The 11,153-nt window shown below is 39.5% G+C and overlaps 1 protein-coding gene across 1 annotated transcript in view; it reads right to left on the bottom strand.

The window, feature by feature from the left end:
- Positions 1–171: 171 nt before the first annotated feature.
- The window catches only part of LOC308079879 (tetraspanin-8-like), a 12,162-nt gene continuing 1,180 nt past the window's right edge, over positions 172–11,153 (bottom strand). Inside the window, exons 2-9 of the mRNA XM_080421498.1 lie at positions 7,275–7,346; positions 6,670–6,780; positions 6,084–6,158; positions 4,798–4,893; positions 3,046–3,159; positions 2,130–2,171; positions 1,917–2,000; positions 172–1,520 (exon numbers count right to left, since the gene is read on the bottom strand). Of these exons, the coding sequence (XP_080277624.1) occupies positions 1,386–1,520; positions 1,917–2,000; positions 2,130–2,171; positions 3,046–3,159; positions 4,798–4,893; positions 6,084–6,158; positions 6,670–6,780; positions 7,275–7,346 (729 nt within the window). The 3' untranslated portion in view covers positions 172–1,385. The remainder of the gene's footprint in view (positions 1,521–1,916; positions 2,001–2,129; positions 2,172–3,045; positions 3,160–4,797; positions 4,894–6,083; positions 6,159–6,669; positions 6,781–7,274; positions 7,347–11,153) is intronic.

Genomic DNA, 11,153 nt, shown 5'->3' with positions numbered 1-11,153 from the left:
CTGTGTTGTTTAGAGGCCCCCGCTCAATGGGATTCATTTTTGGGGGTCGGTCGGACAATGCGTTCACGATTTCTTAATGCGTCCATCATATGGTCGTGAAAAGCCATTTCAGCAAATGTTAAACAAAACAAAATCTCATTGCTCACAAGAACACACAGAACAAAGACAAACAGCCCTGTACATTTAGTCAACTTTATTGTCATCCAAGGACAGCTCACACCCGTACATATCAGAGCAGAAATGGAAATAACGAAACCATTAAGTTTTAATATCAACAACCTAAATAATCTCTTTAACGAGGGGCCTGGGTCCCTTAAGGCACAAGTGTTTTGGCCCTTTCAGTGCCATATGCATTCTTTGGCATTTAGAATCCCTTTGTTACATTCACGGTCATAGTCAAAACCAAGGAAACGGTACAAAGTTAAACAAAACAATGCGTAAAATCACAGCCAAATCTCAAGGCGAATTCCTGATTTGACTTTAAATCTCCATCTACACTGGCAGAGGGGATAACAGTATGACTACCGTCACATTTTCACAACACACAAAATCACAGCACTCAGTTTAAAGCATAATTTCCCAATGTTTCTGACCCTTAACACAACACTATATAAAGACAATGTGGAAGGAATTTGAGAGTATTTACAGGGGCTTAACAAGCTAAAATGCCTCATATGTCCTAGACGGAATATAAAAAAAACCAAAACAAAAGAAACATCAATATGTGAACTCACACTTCACATTCAATGAGGCAACGCCAACAAGTCAGAAATGTGTAATATTTTAAATGGTAAATATTAACAGGTTGAACAGTTACTGTCAGCCAGAAATGATAAAATGAGGATCTTCTTTACTATTGGTATTAAATCTGGGAAAAAAAATGTTTTAGCACAAAACCCCTCCCTTCAGTGCTTTAACAGAATTCCCTTTCTATTTCACCTGCTAGAAAGAAAGCTTTAGTTTTTAAATCGTCTGAGCAGTTACACAATTCTCAAAGATTGAGCTACTAGCTGGTAGGAGTGGCCAAATGTGTGTGTTTTTTTTTTAAAAGTGCTCAATACGTTTACCACATGAAAAATCCAAGGATTACTTTTTCAGAGAACTAGAGGTTCGGGCCACACACCTACGTCACACCGCCGATCTGTCCAATATGCCCATATATGGTATCTGTGGCGTGACGACGTGGTCTGCTGGCCGAACCTCCCTTAGGCCAATTTTTTATATAAGATGATTGGAAAACTAAGCTTTTACATATAAATTGCAGATTTTGCCAAATCTAAAAATGAAAAAAAAGATAACGTAAGATCAATATCACCCCTTTCATCCTCCCCCCCCCCCCCCCACTTTTCTTTTTTGAACAACTAGACACAGTGTAGTGTAGCACACTATGCTGTGTTGTACAGCTCCTGGTATTTGGGAGGATGGGGGCTGAAGACAGGTGGCATTGTAAACACCATGGTTGTCCTGGTGACATCGCGCAGCTGGTAGATCAGAATGGAGGACAGCACCATGCCCAGAACCTGTTAGGAGAGAGACGAACACATGAGTACCAACATTCATATTACTACCGTGCAGGCATTTTATTATGAATCTCCGCCACGCTGGGAGGCAGAGAATGTGCTTTTTGCCAGTCTGTGTGTTTGCCAGTAGGCCAAGGAAGACAAGTCACCCCAAGTTTTTCAAAAACGGCTATATATTATAATATTTTGCAGTAGGGGCCTATTTTACAAAACAATTGCAAACATTTCAACGCGACAATGACCGTTAAACAAGGCTTTCACTTCTGCCCATAGAGTGCACTACAAATGCGATAAGGTGTCATATGTCATCCATTTATAAGACAGCTGATGCCAACGGAATTCATCCAATTGTGCGACTAAATTAAAAAAACACATTAATTAGGTTGTGTAACTCACCGCCAGGATAGCCAGAGTGAAGATCACACCCAACACGACATCAGCCACCAAGTTGAAGTAGTGCATAATGAGAGGATAGCAGGGCTGAATGATAGTTAAGAAAACAGAGTTTTAGTTTTTAAAACCTCTTTATAGTCTCATACTTTAGCTGAAATATCTTTTAATTTGACCTCTGATCATTTGCTTTTGTAAAGACTGTTTTCGGAGACTGACCTCTTTGTGGATGGACTTCCTCGCCAGGCCGATCATCATTGACTGTAAAAGCAAGGAGAGATGTTAGTCATCCACAGCTTTATGCGTTTGTTCAGGGGTGGACACCTGTATTGTGTTCATATCGCAGTCGGACAGAAACCGTGTATCTCTATACTTTTTATGTTCCATTCCCCCCCCCCCCATATACTGTAAATATTTATACTTGCAAAAGTAGTGACGATAGCCAATCTACAAGCAGGATTATACAAATGTGGAACTTCTGTTAGTATTTACTGTAGGTTGATTTTCGAAATGTTTCTCCATCAGCCCCAATGTTAAAAGCAATTTCTGCACTGCTTCTAACATTATGTTACACCATGCCTCATCTAACGTTATCTGGCTGTTTTAAATTTTGTGTTGGTATACAGAGTTAACACAGACATAAAGGGTGTTCAATAGCGTTGATTTATGAAAAATAAAAATAAACTGAAAATTGAGTTAGCCGGTTCCCACCGGACAGCGACGTTCCATACTTTTTTTGTACATCAATAGCAAAAATTACAGATGTACAAGTTAAAAACGCATTGCGTGCTTGGAGATAGCTGCGGCTTGTTACGCCGAATGTTCAGCCATTTTCGTCAACTGTCCATCTATTTTCGGCAGATGATTGCCTATTCTCACTTATTATGACGTGCCTAGAAAAGGGTGGTACTGATAACTAGCACACCCGTCAGTGGATGTTTGTGTGTGAGAAGATTGTCAAACAAATTAAGGATTTAGAATCAAATGTAACTCATTCCAGTAGGATAGCAGGAGTGTGAAGCCTGGACGTGCCCTAGCCCACAAAAACATTGGTAGTTTCAGGAGGTCTAACACCATCCCTGAAAAGAATCCTAGGGAAAACAATGGGATGTGTGGTGTGTGTACGTGTACTCACGTTGTAGGTTATGGTCCTGCACTGCCCATCCATCTCCTCCTGAGCGTTACACAGGCAGGAGTCTGGGATTTGGTTCTCCCAGTCTTGGTAGGAGAACAGACCACAACAGTGGAGCTAAAGAAAGACAAACAGGAAGGCGGGGGAGAGATACATTTTCAATTAGTCTCATTAAGCTTCAAGGTCCCATCTGCTGTACCATATAACTTGATTTGTGTAAGAAGCGAAACCAACTGTGTGCGTATGAGTCTGCGCGTCTCTATTAGGGTTGCTGTGGTGTCCAGTGCTACACAGTGTGCAGGCCCACAATGATTACGTTACTTGCTCACTGATAACATTTTACTTTTATTCATTCATTTATTTTTAGATTACGTTTTTTCATATATTTTTCGGGTGGCCCAACCCATGTTCTTGTAACATACTAAAGCATGATATAAATACTGCACTTAGTCAGATGATGGCCGGCCCGGTACAATTCTGAAGTTAGTCTCTGTTCTACTCTCTGTCTGCACCAACAGTAGGCTGCTCACCACATAGTACAATTAAGAAGTGAAAGTATCTGTTCTACTATTGTCAGCATCAACAGTAGGCTGCTATTCATCTAGTATGCATTTTTTACTGTTAAGTTCTGATAGTGTTTTTGGCTGTGTCCATTAAAAAGGTGTTAAGTCTTCCTTTTTACGGAGTTCAAATGTCCTTTTATAATGAGTTTCCTTTTCATGCGTTTCATGTTTAAAGCACGTTGAATTGCCTTGAAATGTGCTATACAAATACTCTGCATTTATACTCAAACTCAGCAGGAGCGTATACCTCCATAGTACAACCTGTAGACGATCTGCTCTCGCTACTCATTTCCTGTTTGTGTCTGGCTCAATGCCAGGCGTGTCGAGTAGGACACCTACTGGTTGATAACATTAATGCAGGCATTTAGCGCAGACAAGTTCCGGCACCACATCGATTAACGGTACACAATGAGAGTAATTATAATAGGCTATGCACATCCGATATCACTGTTATTAGTTGTAAATTTTGTCAATTAGTTGGTAGGAAAATCACCACAGCAACCCTAGTGCCTATGTATGTGTGGACTGTGGACCCATTGCCACTTGTGTCATTTGCATGCAAGTGTTGAAATACTAATACTTTTATCAAACATCCTGAGTGAGAGAACTGTGTGTGTTTGTGTCAGTTCCTGGCTGAGGCCTTTGGGCCAGTCTGACATCCTCCTGTATTTTACCCAATGCACACGATAAGAAAACAGGAAGCGCAGGACAATGTGTCCTTGAGTTGCAGAGTTTGTAGAATGATCTGAAAGTAGTCGTTTTCTCAAGAGTCGTGGGGTCTTGGTCACTGGTCTGATATAGACTTTCTTGAAGCTACATTTTGAGTCTTATCTGATTTAATGTGGTACTGCAGGATCATCTACCTGCTGGAATACGCCACAACAGGACTCTTTGTGAGCCTCTAGATCTGCCATTTTCACTGAATGTTTTTGCCCATTACATGAGGGGGTATTTACTGAGACCAAAAAAAAGATGCTTTCAATTATTATGGCTCCACCTACGGTATTTGTGTGGTTACTTTCCCTGACAACCAACCATCCAATAAGATGTCTTGAAAACACATTGTTCAGTTTTTTTTGCACACATTGGATTGGGAACCAGTGAGACCCAAATCTGTCATTAAGATCTCGTTTTACGTGTGTGCGTGTATGTGTTCTTGTCCTGTGTGTGTGTGTGTGTGTGTCTCTCTTACCCACTCCTGCACTCCATTTGCCATATTCTTGTACTCCTGTGTAGTCTCATCCAATGGCACCAAAGACTTGAACTTTTCTTCCATCACCTCATCCAGCTGCCACATACAGAGTCAAAGCAACTTAACATCCACAGTAACACTTCTTAAATGATCTCTAGACTTGTATTCAGATTGCTTGGTAAACATCTTAATGGTCTTAGGACAGAACTCGTTAACCATTTAAACCCATACACACACACACACACACACACACACACACACACATATATATATATATATAGCTGATCTACAAACGCATCACGTGTTCTGAACTTGCAGACGGCTATTTTCGCTTTAAGATAAATCATTATTTTTGCATAATCATCATAATCGTTTCCATGTTAAATGTTTCAAACATTTTCATAGTGGAAACAGCCAATCTACAAGCTCACAACGCGTTGCAATTTGACACGTTGTGAATATGGCAAATGTCTCCGGGTCCACGTAGACTGTCGGAGACATCTTTGCACCTGTTTTTGACCCTTATTTAACTCATTCACTGCCAGAACTTTTTTTTTTTGCGTTTGCCCACTGCCAGAGATTTTTAATTTAAAAAAAAAAGTACTCAGGAGCCGAGATACAAAATGTTTAAGTTTTAAGTTAACAAGGAAGTGGATGGGAGTCTAGATCTTCAACAAATCATATCTCCTTGGTCTTTGGGTTAAAAAACAAATAAATAAGAAAAAATTAAAAGTCGTTTTAGTCGTTCTTGGCAGAGGGGGCTTAAAGGACAGAAGTCGTTTTAGTCGTTCTAGGCAGGGAATGAGTTAACAATCAGCCTTTATTGTAATTACGTTTTTGGCAACCTAAACGCTTTCTAGGGTTTAGTTTAATTGAGTTTTCTCCTTCTCTTAACCCCAAACAGGTTCACATCCTGTCCCGGCCATAGAACATCTTATAAGTTGACAGTAAGGGGCACAAGCCACCGGTTTCCTACTCAGCTGCACTTACAGTTGGAGTAGTTAGTGAGGAGCAGGATGTAATCTGTGACATGCACATGCTGTGCGGGCAGAGATGTATAACTTATAAAAACTCTTGACTTGTGCTGTAATCTTTGCTTCGACTCATCAGCCTTTGTGCTTGATGCTACCTGGAGGCATCAACTACTAATAATTTAATCTTCTTCACCAACTTGCTCCTCATCTCTGGAGTCAAGTCACTCGTCTTGGTTATCAAAGAGTCATCTCACTGAGTTGTTATAATTCCATAACATAATCATAATTGCATCACACTAGTGTGTGTCTCACCTCAGAACGAACAAAAGCAGCAGGGACTCCAGCTCTCAGCATGACCAGGCTTCCAATAATCATACACACCAAGAACTAGATGGAGGGAGGAAAAAAAACAGAGGGAGCATTATATACAGTGTAAATGCTAGGGATGTGCAAGCCAAGGATGGTAGAATTTTCAGATTTTCGTGCCAGTCTCCAAATTAGATTTAGATTTTTACCCTTCTAATCAGATTTTTATACAGATGTATATGAAAATGTAAAATTTTAAATAATGATAATAATTAACGGTTTAGGTTACAATCAAAATATTACAATAAATAGCCAATGATGTGTTCCCACCACCAAACTGTAGGATATTACATTTGTGCTTTGAGTGCACACTTTCACTTGACTGCAGATTTGCACACACACTGCCAGTAGGCCAAAGCTCCACCCCAATTTCTTTTAAATCAGCTAAAACAGACCGCTTCACCGTAGGTTGTAAAATCAGAATATTCTTATTACAGGGCCGTAGTGGTTAACATGATGTGCTTGCATGTGTTCACATTCCCAGCTATCTTCATGAATGCGTGTTGTTGTGTGAGATTAAGTTCCTACTCACCAGGATGAGGGACACCCTGTTCTCTCTGTGAGCGCCATACGCTCCCAGGATGGAGATGAGCATGGTGAAAGAACCCAACACATACAGCAAGATGAGGCCTCCATAGCTAGACTAAAGAGAAAAGACAGATTATGTGGTTAATACTTGATAAATAAAAACACACTTTTCAAATGGCACTATCTTGTCTGTGTGCCTTTGTTTTAATGTCACTATAATTCAATTTGCTAATTATTATTATACTAATGTTTCAATATCACCACTACTAGTTTTCATGTACAATTATGACATTTAGACAAATTAATTTCATTCAAAGCCAAAACATTTATCTTCAAATCCGTGTCCCTTGGACAGAATCATTTGAAATATGGGTTCATGGCCAAAGCAAAGTCAAACTGGTAGTCCATGACATAAAAACGTATGAAAACCCCCGCCTTAGTGGTGAGGGGATGTCACATTTCTCATATATAGTGAATATTGCCAGAGTTCTTATTTGCATTGAAAGACATGGTTAAAAGTGAACCAAGTGTGTGGTCCTACCTGCTTGTTGATTGTTTGTGTGTAGATCTAAGTGTATTTTGTGTGGTTCATTCAATTGTGTGCATTACCTCTAGTCCGCCAGCTGAACGGGTCACGGCATGACACAACACAGCAAGGGCAAGGATCAGTCCTCCCACAATCTGAAACATGAGAAAATGTAATACATTATTTTATTATTATTTATTAGGTGACACTCCTCAAGACTATGGATATTTATTGGGAAATGTATTGCCAAAAATAGTGTAGTTGTGCTTTACAAATGCGTAATAACACTTGCCATGGGGCAACCATTGTTCCAAACATTCTATTCAGGCTTATGAAGCATGCTCAGTACATGACCATGCGATAGTTGGGCTGCAAGCCTGCAACTATTGATCACTTTGGTTAAGAGAAGTGTTAAATAGCTCTATATTCTGATAGTACTCATTGCTAGTGTGTGTGTACACAGGGTTCTTGCACCATTTTGAAAGTCAAATTTAAGACTTTTTAAGACCTTTTTAAGACCTCAACAAATGTAATTTAAGACCCAAATAAATGTCGCAACAATGTCTTCCTATATTGAAATTGGCTAATGGGAGTGCAGGCCAGCGGGTGGTAAAACTTCTATTAATCCATTAAGACCGGGAACGCATCTGTGTCATTTTAAGATTTTTGGGTATTCAAAAATAGCAGATCTACAAGCTCATAGCGCGGCACCGATATAATACCTCCCCCTACAGGCTGGTATTATAATATGTTACTCTCTACCTCCCCCTACAGGCTGGTATTATAATATGTTACTCTCTACCTCCCCCTACAGGCTGCTATTATAATATGTTACTCTCTACCTCCCCCTACAGGCTGCTATTATAATATGTTACTCTCTACCTCCCCCTACAGGCTGGTATTATAATATATTACTCTCTACCTCCCCCTACAGGCTGGTATTATGATATGTTACTCTCTACCTCTCCCTACAGGCTGGTATTATAATATATTACTCTCTACCTCCCCCTACAGGCTGGTAATATAATATGTTACTCTCTACCTCCCCTTACAGGCTGGTATTATAATAGGTTACTCTCTACCTCCCCCTACAGGCTGGTATTATAATATGTTACTCTCTACCTCCCCCTACAGGCTGCTATTATAATATGTTACTCTCTACCTCCCTCTACAGGCTGGTATTATGATATGTTACTCTCTACCTCTCCCTACAGGCTGGTATTATAATATATTACTCTCTACCTCCCCCTACAGGCTGGTAATATAATATGTTACTCTCTACCTCCCCCTACAGGCTGGTATTATAATAGGTTACTCTCTACCTCCCCCTACAGGCTGGTATTATAATGTGACTCTTTACCTCCCCCTACAGGCTGGTATTATAATGTGACTCTCTACCTCCCCCTACAGGCTGGTATTATAATGTGACTCTCTACCTCCCCCTACAGGCTGGTATCATAATATGTTACTCTCTACCTCCCCCTACAGGCTGGTAGGGCCTGTAAAAGGCCAATCAAAAAGAAGGCCATAAAAAAACGATGATTTTTAAGTCCACGGAAATAATGAATTAACCTGAAGGTTAAAGGGGTAGTTCACCCCCCAAATAACTTTTTTTCTATTGATTACTCACCCCATGGAGCCTTGAATTCATGGATATTTTTTTGTTTTTGTCGCATTCCTTCCTTTATTATTTGATTATAATACATTTAGCCCCATTGATTCCGGTAGGAGACACAAATGCATTTGTGTCTCCTACCGGAATCAATGGGGACACATTTATTATAATCAAATTATTGGCTTAGGAATGTGACAAAAACAAAAAAATATCTATGAATTCAAGGCTCCAGATGGTCAGTAATCAATAGAAAAAAAGTTATTTGGGGGGTGAACTACCCCTTTAAGGATGATTTAATTTTAATATAGTACAAGAATAGTGTAACTATCTGTAAAATATAACCAATTTATTTAATAAAATTATGTATTGGGTTATAGCCTATTTGTCTCAATATTTGTCACATTCAGCCCTGGACTTCACTGACTGTAGGGGTCACATTAATCACATTAGAATCACAGATTAGAGATTTTATGTATTTCCCCTATTTTCTGTATTTTTCACTATTTCAAATATAGTATTTCTTAATTTGTAATAATTATAGCTTGTAGATTGGCTTTTTTCACCATTTGAAATTGTTTTAAAATAAAAGGAACAGTACTTCTCCCAACCGACAGAGAGTCAGAGACAATATTTAGCCTATATATGGTTCTGTATTAGTGTATGAGTCAGTTTTAGCAGATTTCATTCTAATTGGCTACTGTAGACTGCCTATCAATTTCATGGGCCTGGGTAGGGCCACCTGGCCTGGTGGAGATCTTTTTTAAGACAATTTAAGACTTTTTAATGACCCGCGGGAACCCTGGTACAGTAACAGGAGTCTCTCCAGCTCTATATTAAACAGAAAATGCATTTCCAGATCGTACATTCAATGAAGGAAAATACAACATTACCAGAAGACCTAACAACAACAACGATCAAACTTTGAGCCACTTCCTCCCATATTATTGCATGAATAACGAACGTGACATGTCATGTCACAGAGCTGCAGCAACACTAATAAGTTCACTTTCAGTTTCTGTTCTCCGTTGCCTATATCGGGAGCTTCCCTGTAAACGAAACCTACCGATGAGGACGATAAGTGGTGTAATCGGATAGAAAAGACGACCGTTGTCGTAATGCTGGATCCAGTTGCGGGATAGTAACACAAAAATGGCATCCTATGACTGAGGTAACCATAGACCAGTGTGGTTTTCAACCCCCAAGATCAAGAGTGTAAACAGGTCTGATTATTGCCTCATAATGATTACTCACCCCATGATCCCACAATCAAACATGAGGCCATGAGTCATGACACTACTCACTATCCTTTTAGTGTCAGGAGGTCTACCTCAGGCCAGTAGGCCAATGCATACAGTCTGTGTGACCAGTAGGGAGTAGGCCTATGCATACAGTCTGTTTGACCAGTCGGGAGTAGGCCTATGCATACAGTCTAATATGCATACAGTCTGTGTGACCAGTAGGGAGTAGGCCTATGCATACAGTCTGTTTGACCAGTCGGGAGTAGGCCTATGCATACAGTCTAATATGCATACAGTCTGTGTGACCAGTAGGGCATTCACGAATAGTGATTTTTCGCATTCAAACTATTCGACCTATAAGTATTTGAATAATCAATTTGATTATAAAAAAAATACTTTTTTTTTTCAATGGCATTGATGACTCAACTCAAGGAATGCGAGTTGACGTCACACCAGAGCTCACAGCTGCGTGTCTGCTGTAGAAAAGCCACTATTAAAAAAATAATAATAGAATAATCGAATAGTGGTTTGATAGTCGAATATTCTGTTAATGCCCTAGTGACCAGTAGGCTACATGAGGCCTTGTGTGTTTTTCACTTGATGTTTGGGTAAATTTGAAATCAAAATCATTTAAATAATAATGTAATTTGATCAACTTCCATTGTAACAATCATGATCTGTGCATATTACTGGGCAGCGACTCAATGCTGGATGTGAATAATGAGTAATGACAACCATCATTCGTCAGGCAACATATTGTCCATTATGATTGGTGAGGGAATCATGTTTTCTTCAACTTAACAGTGATGGAAAAATAACTCGCATGTCTTATTCAAGTAAAAGTATCAATACTGCAACGTAGAAATCATTACAAGTAAAAGTCCGGAATTCAAAATGTACTCGAGTAAAAGTACAAAAGTATTGGCATCAAAGTATACTTAAAGTACCAAAAAGTAAAAGTACTTATACAGGTTTCAAATGTATACAAAAACTTTTGAAAATAGCAGATCTACAAGCTCACAACGCGTCGCGTGTTGTGGATAGATCTGCTATTTAGAGAGAGAGAGATAATATGGCTGAAGTCGGTTTAGCATGTTTTGTAATAATAT

This window comes from Gymnoscopelus braueri (assembly GCF_963280865.1).
Source record: "Gymnoscopelus braueri genome assembly, chromosome: 23".
NCBI classification, from domain to species: domain Eukaryota; kingdom Metazoa; phylum Chordata; class Actinopteri; order Myctophiformes; family Myctophidae; genus Gymnoscopelus; species Gymnoscopelus braueri.
The sequence above is the reverse complement of the archived record's forward strand: the minus strand, read 5'-3'. Positions and strand labels throughout refer to the sequence as shown.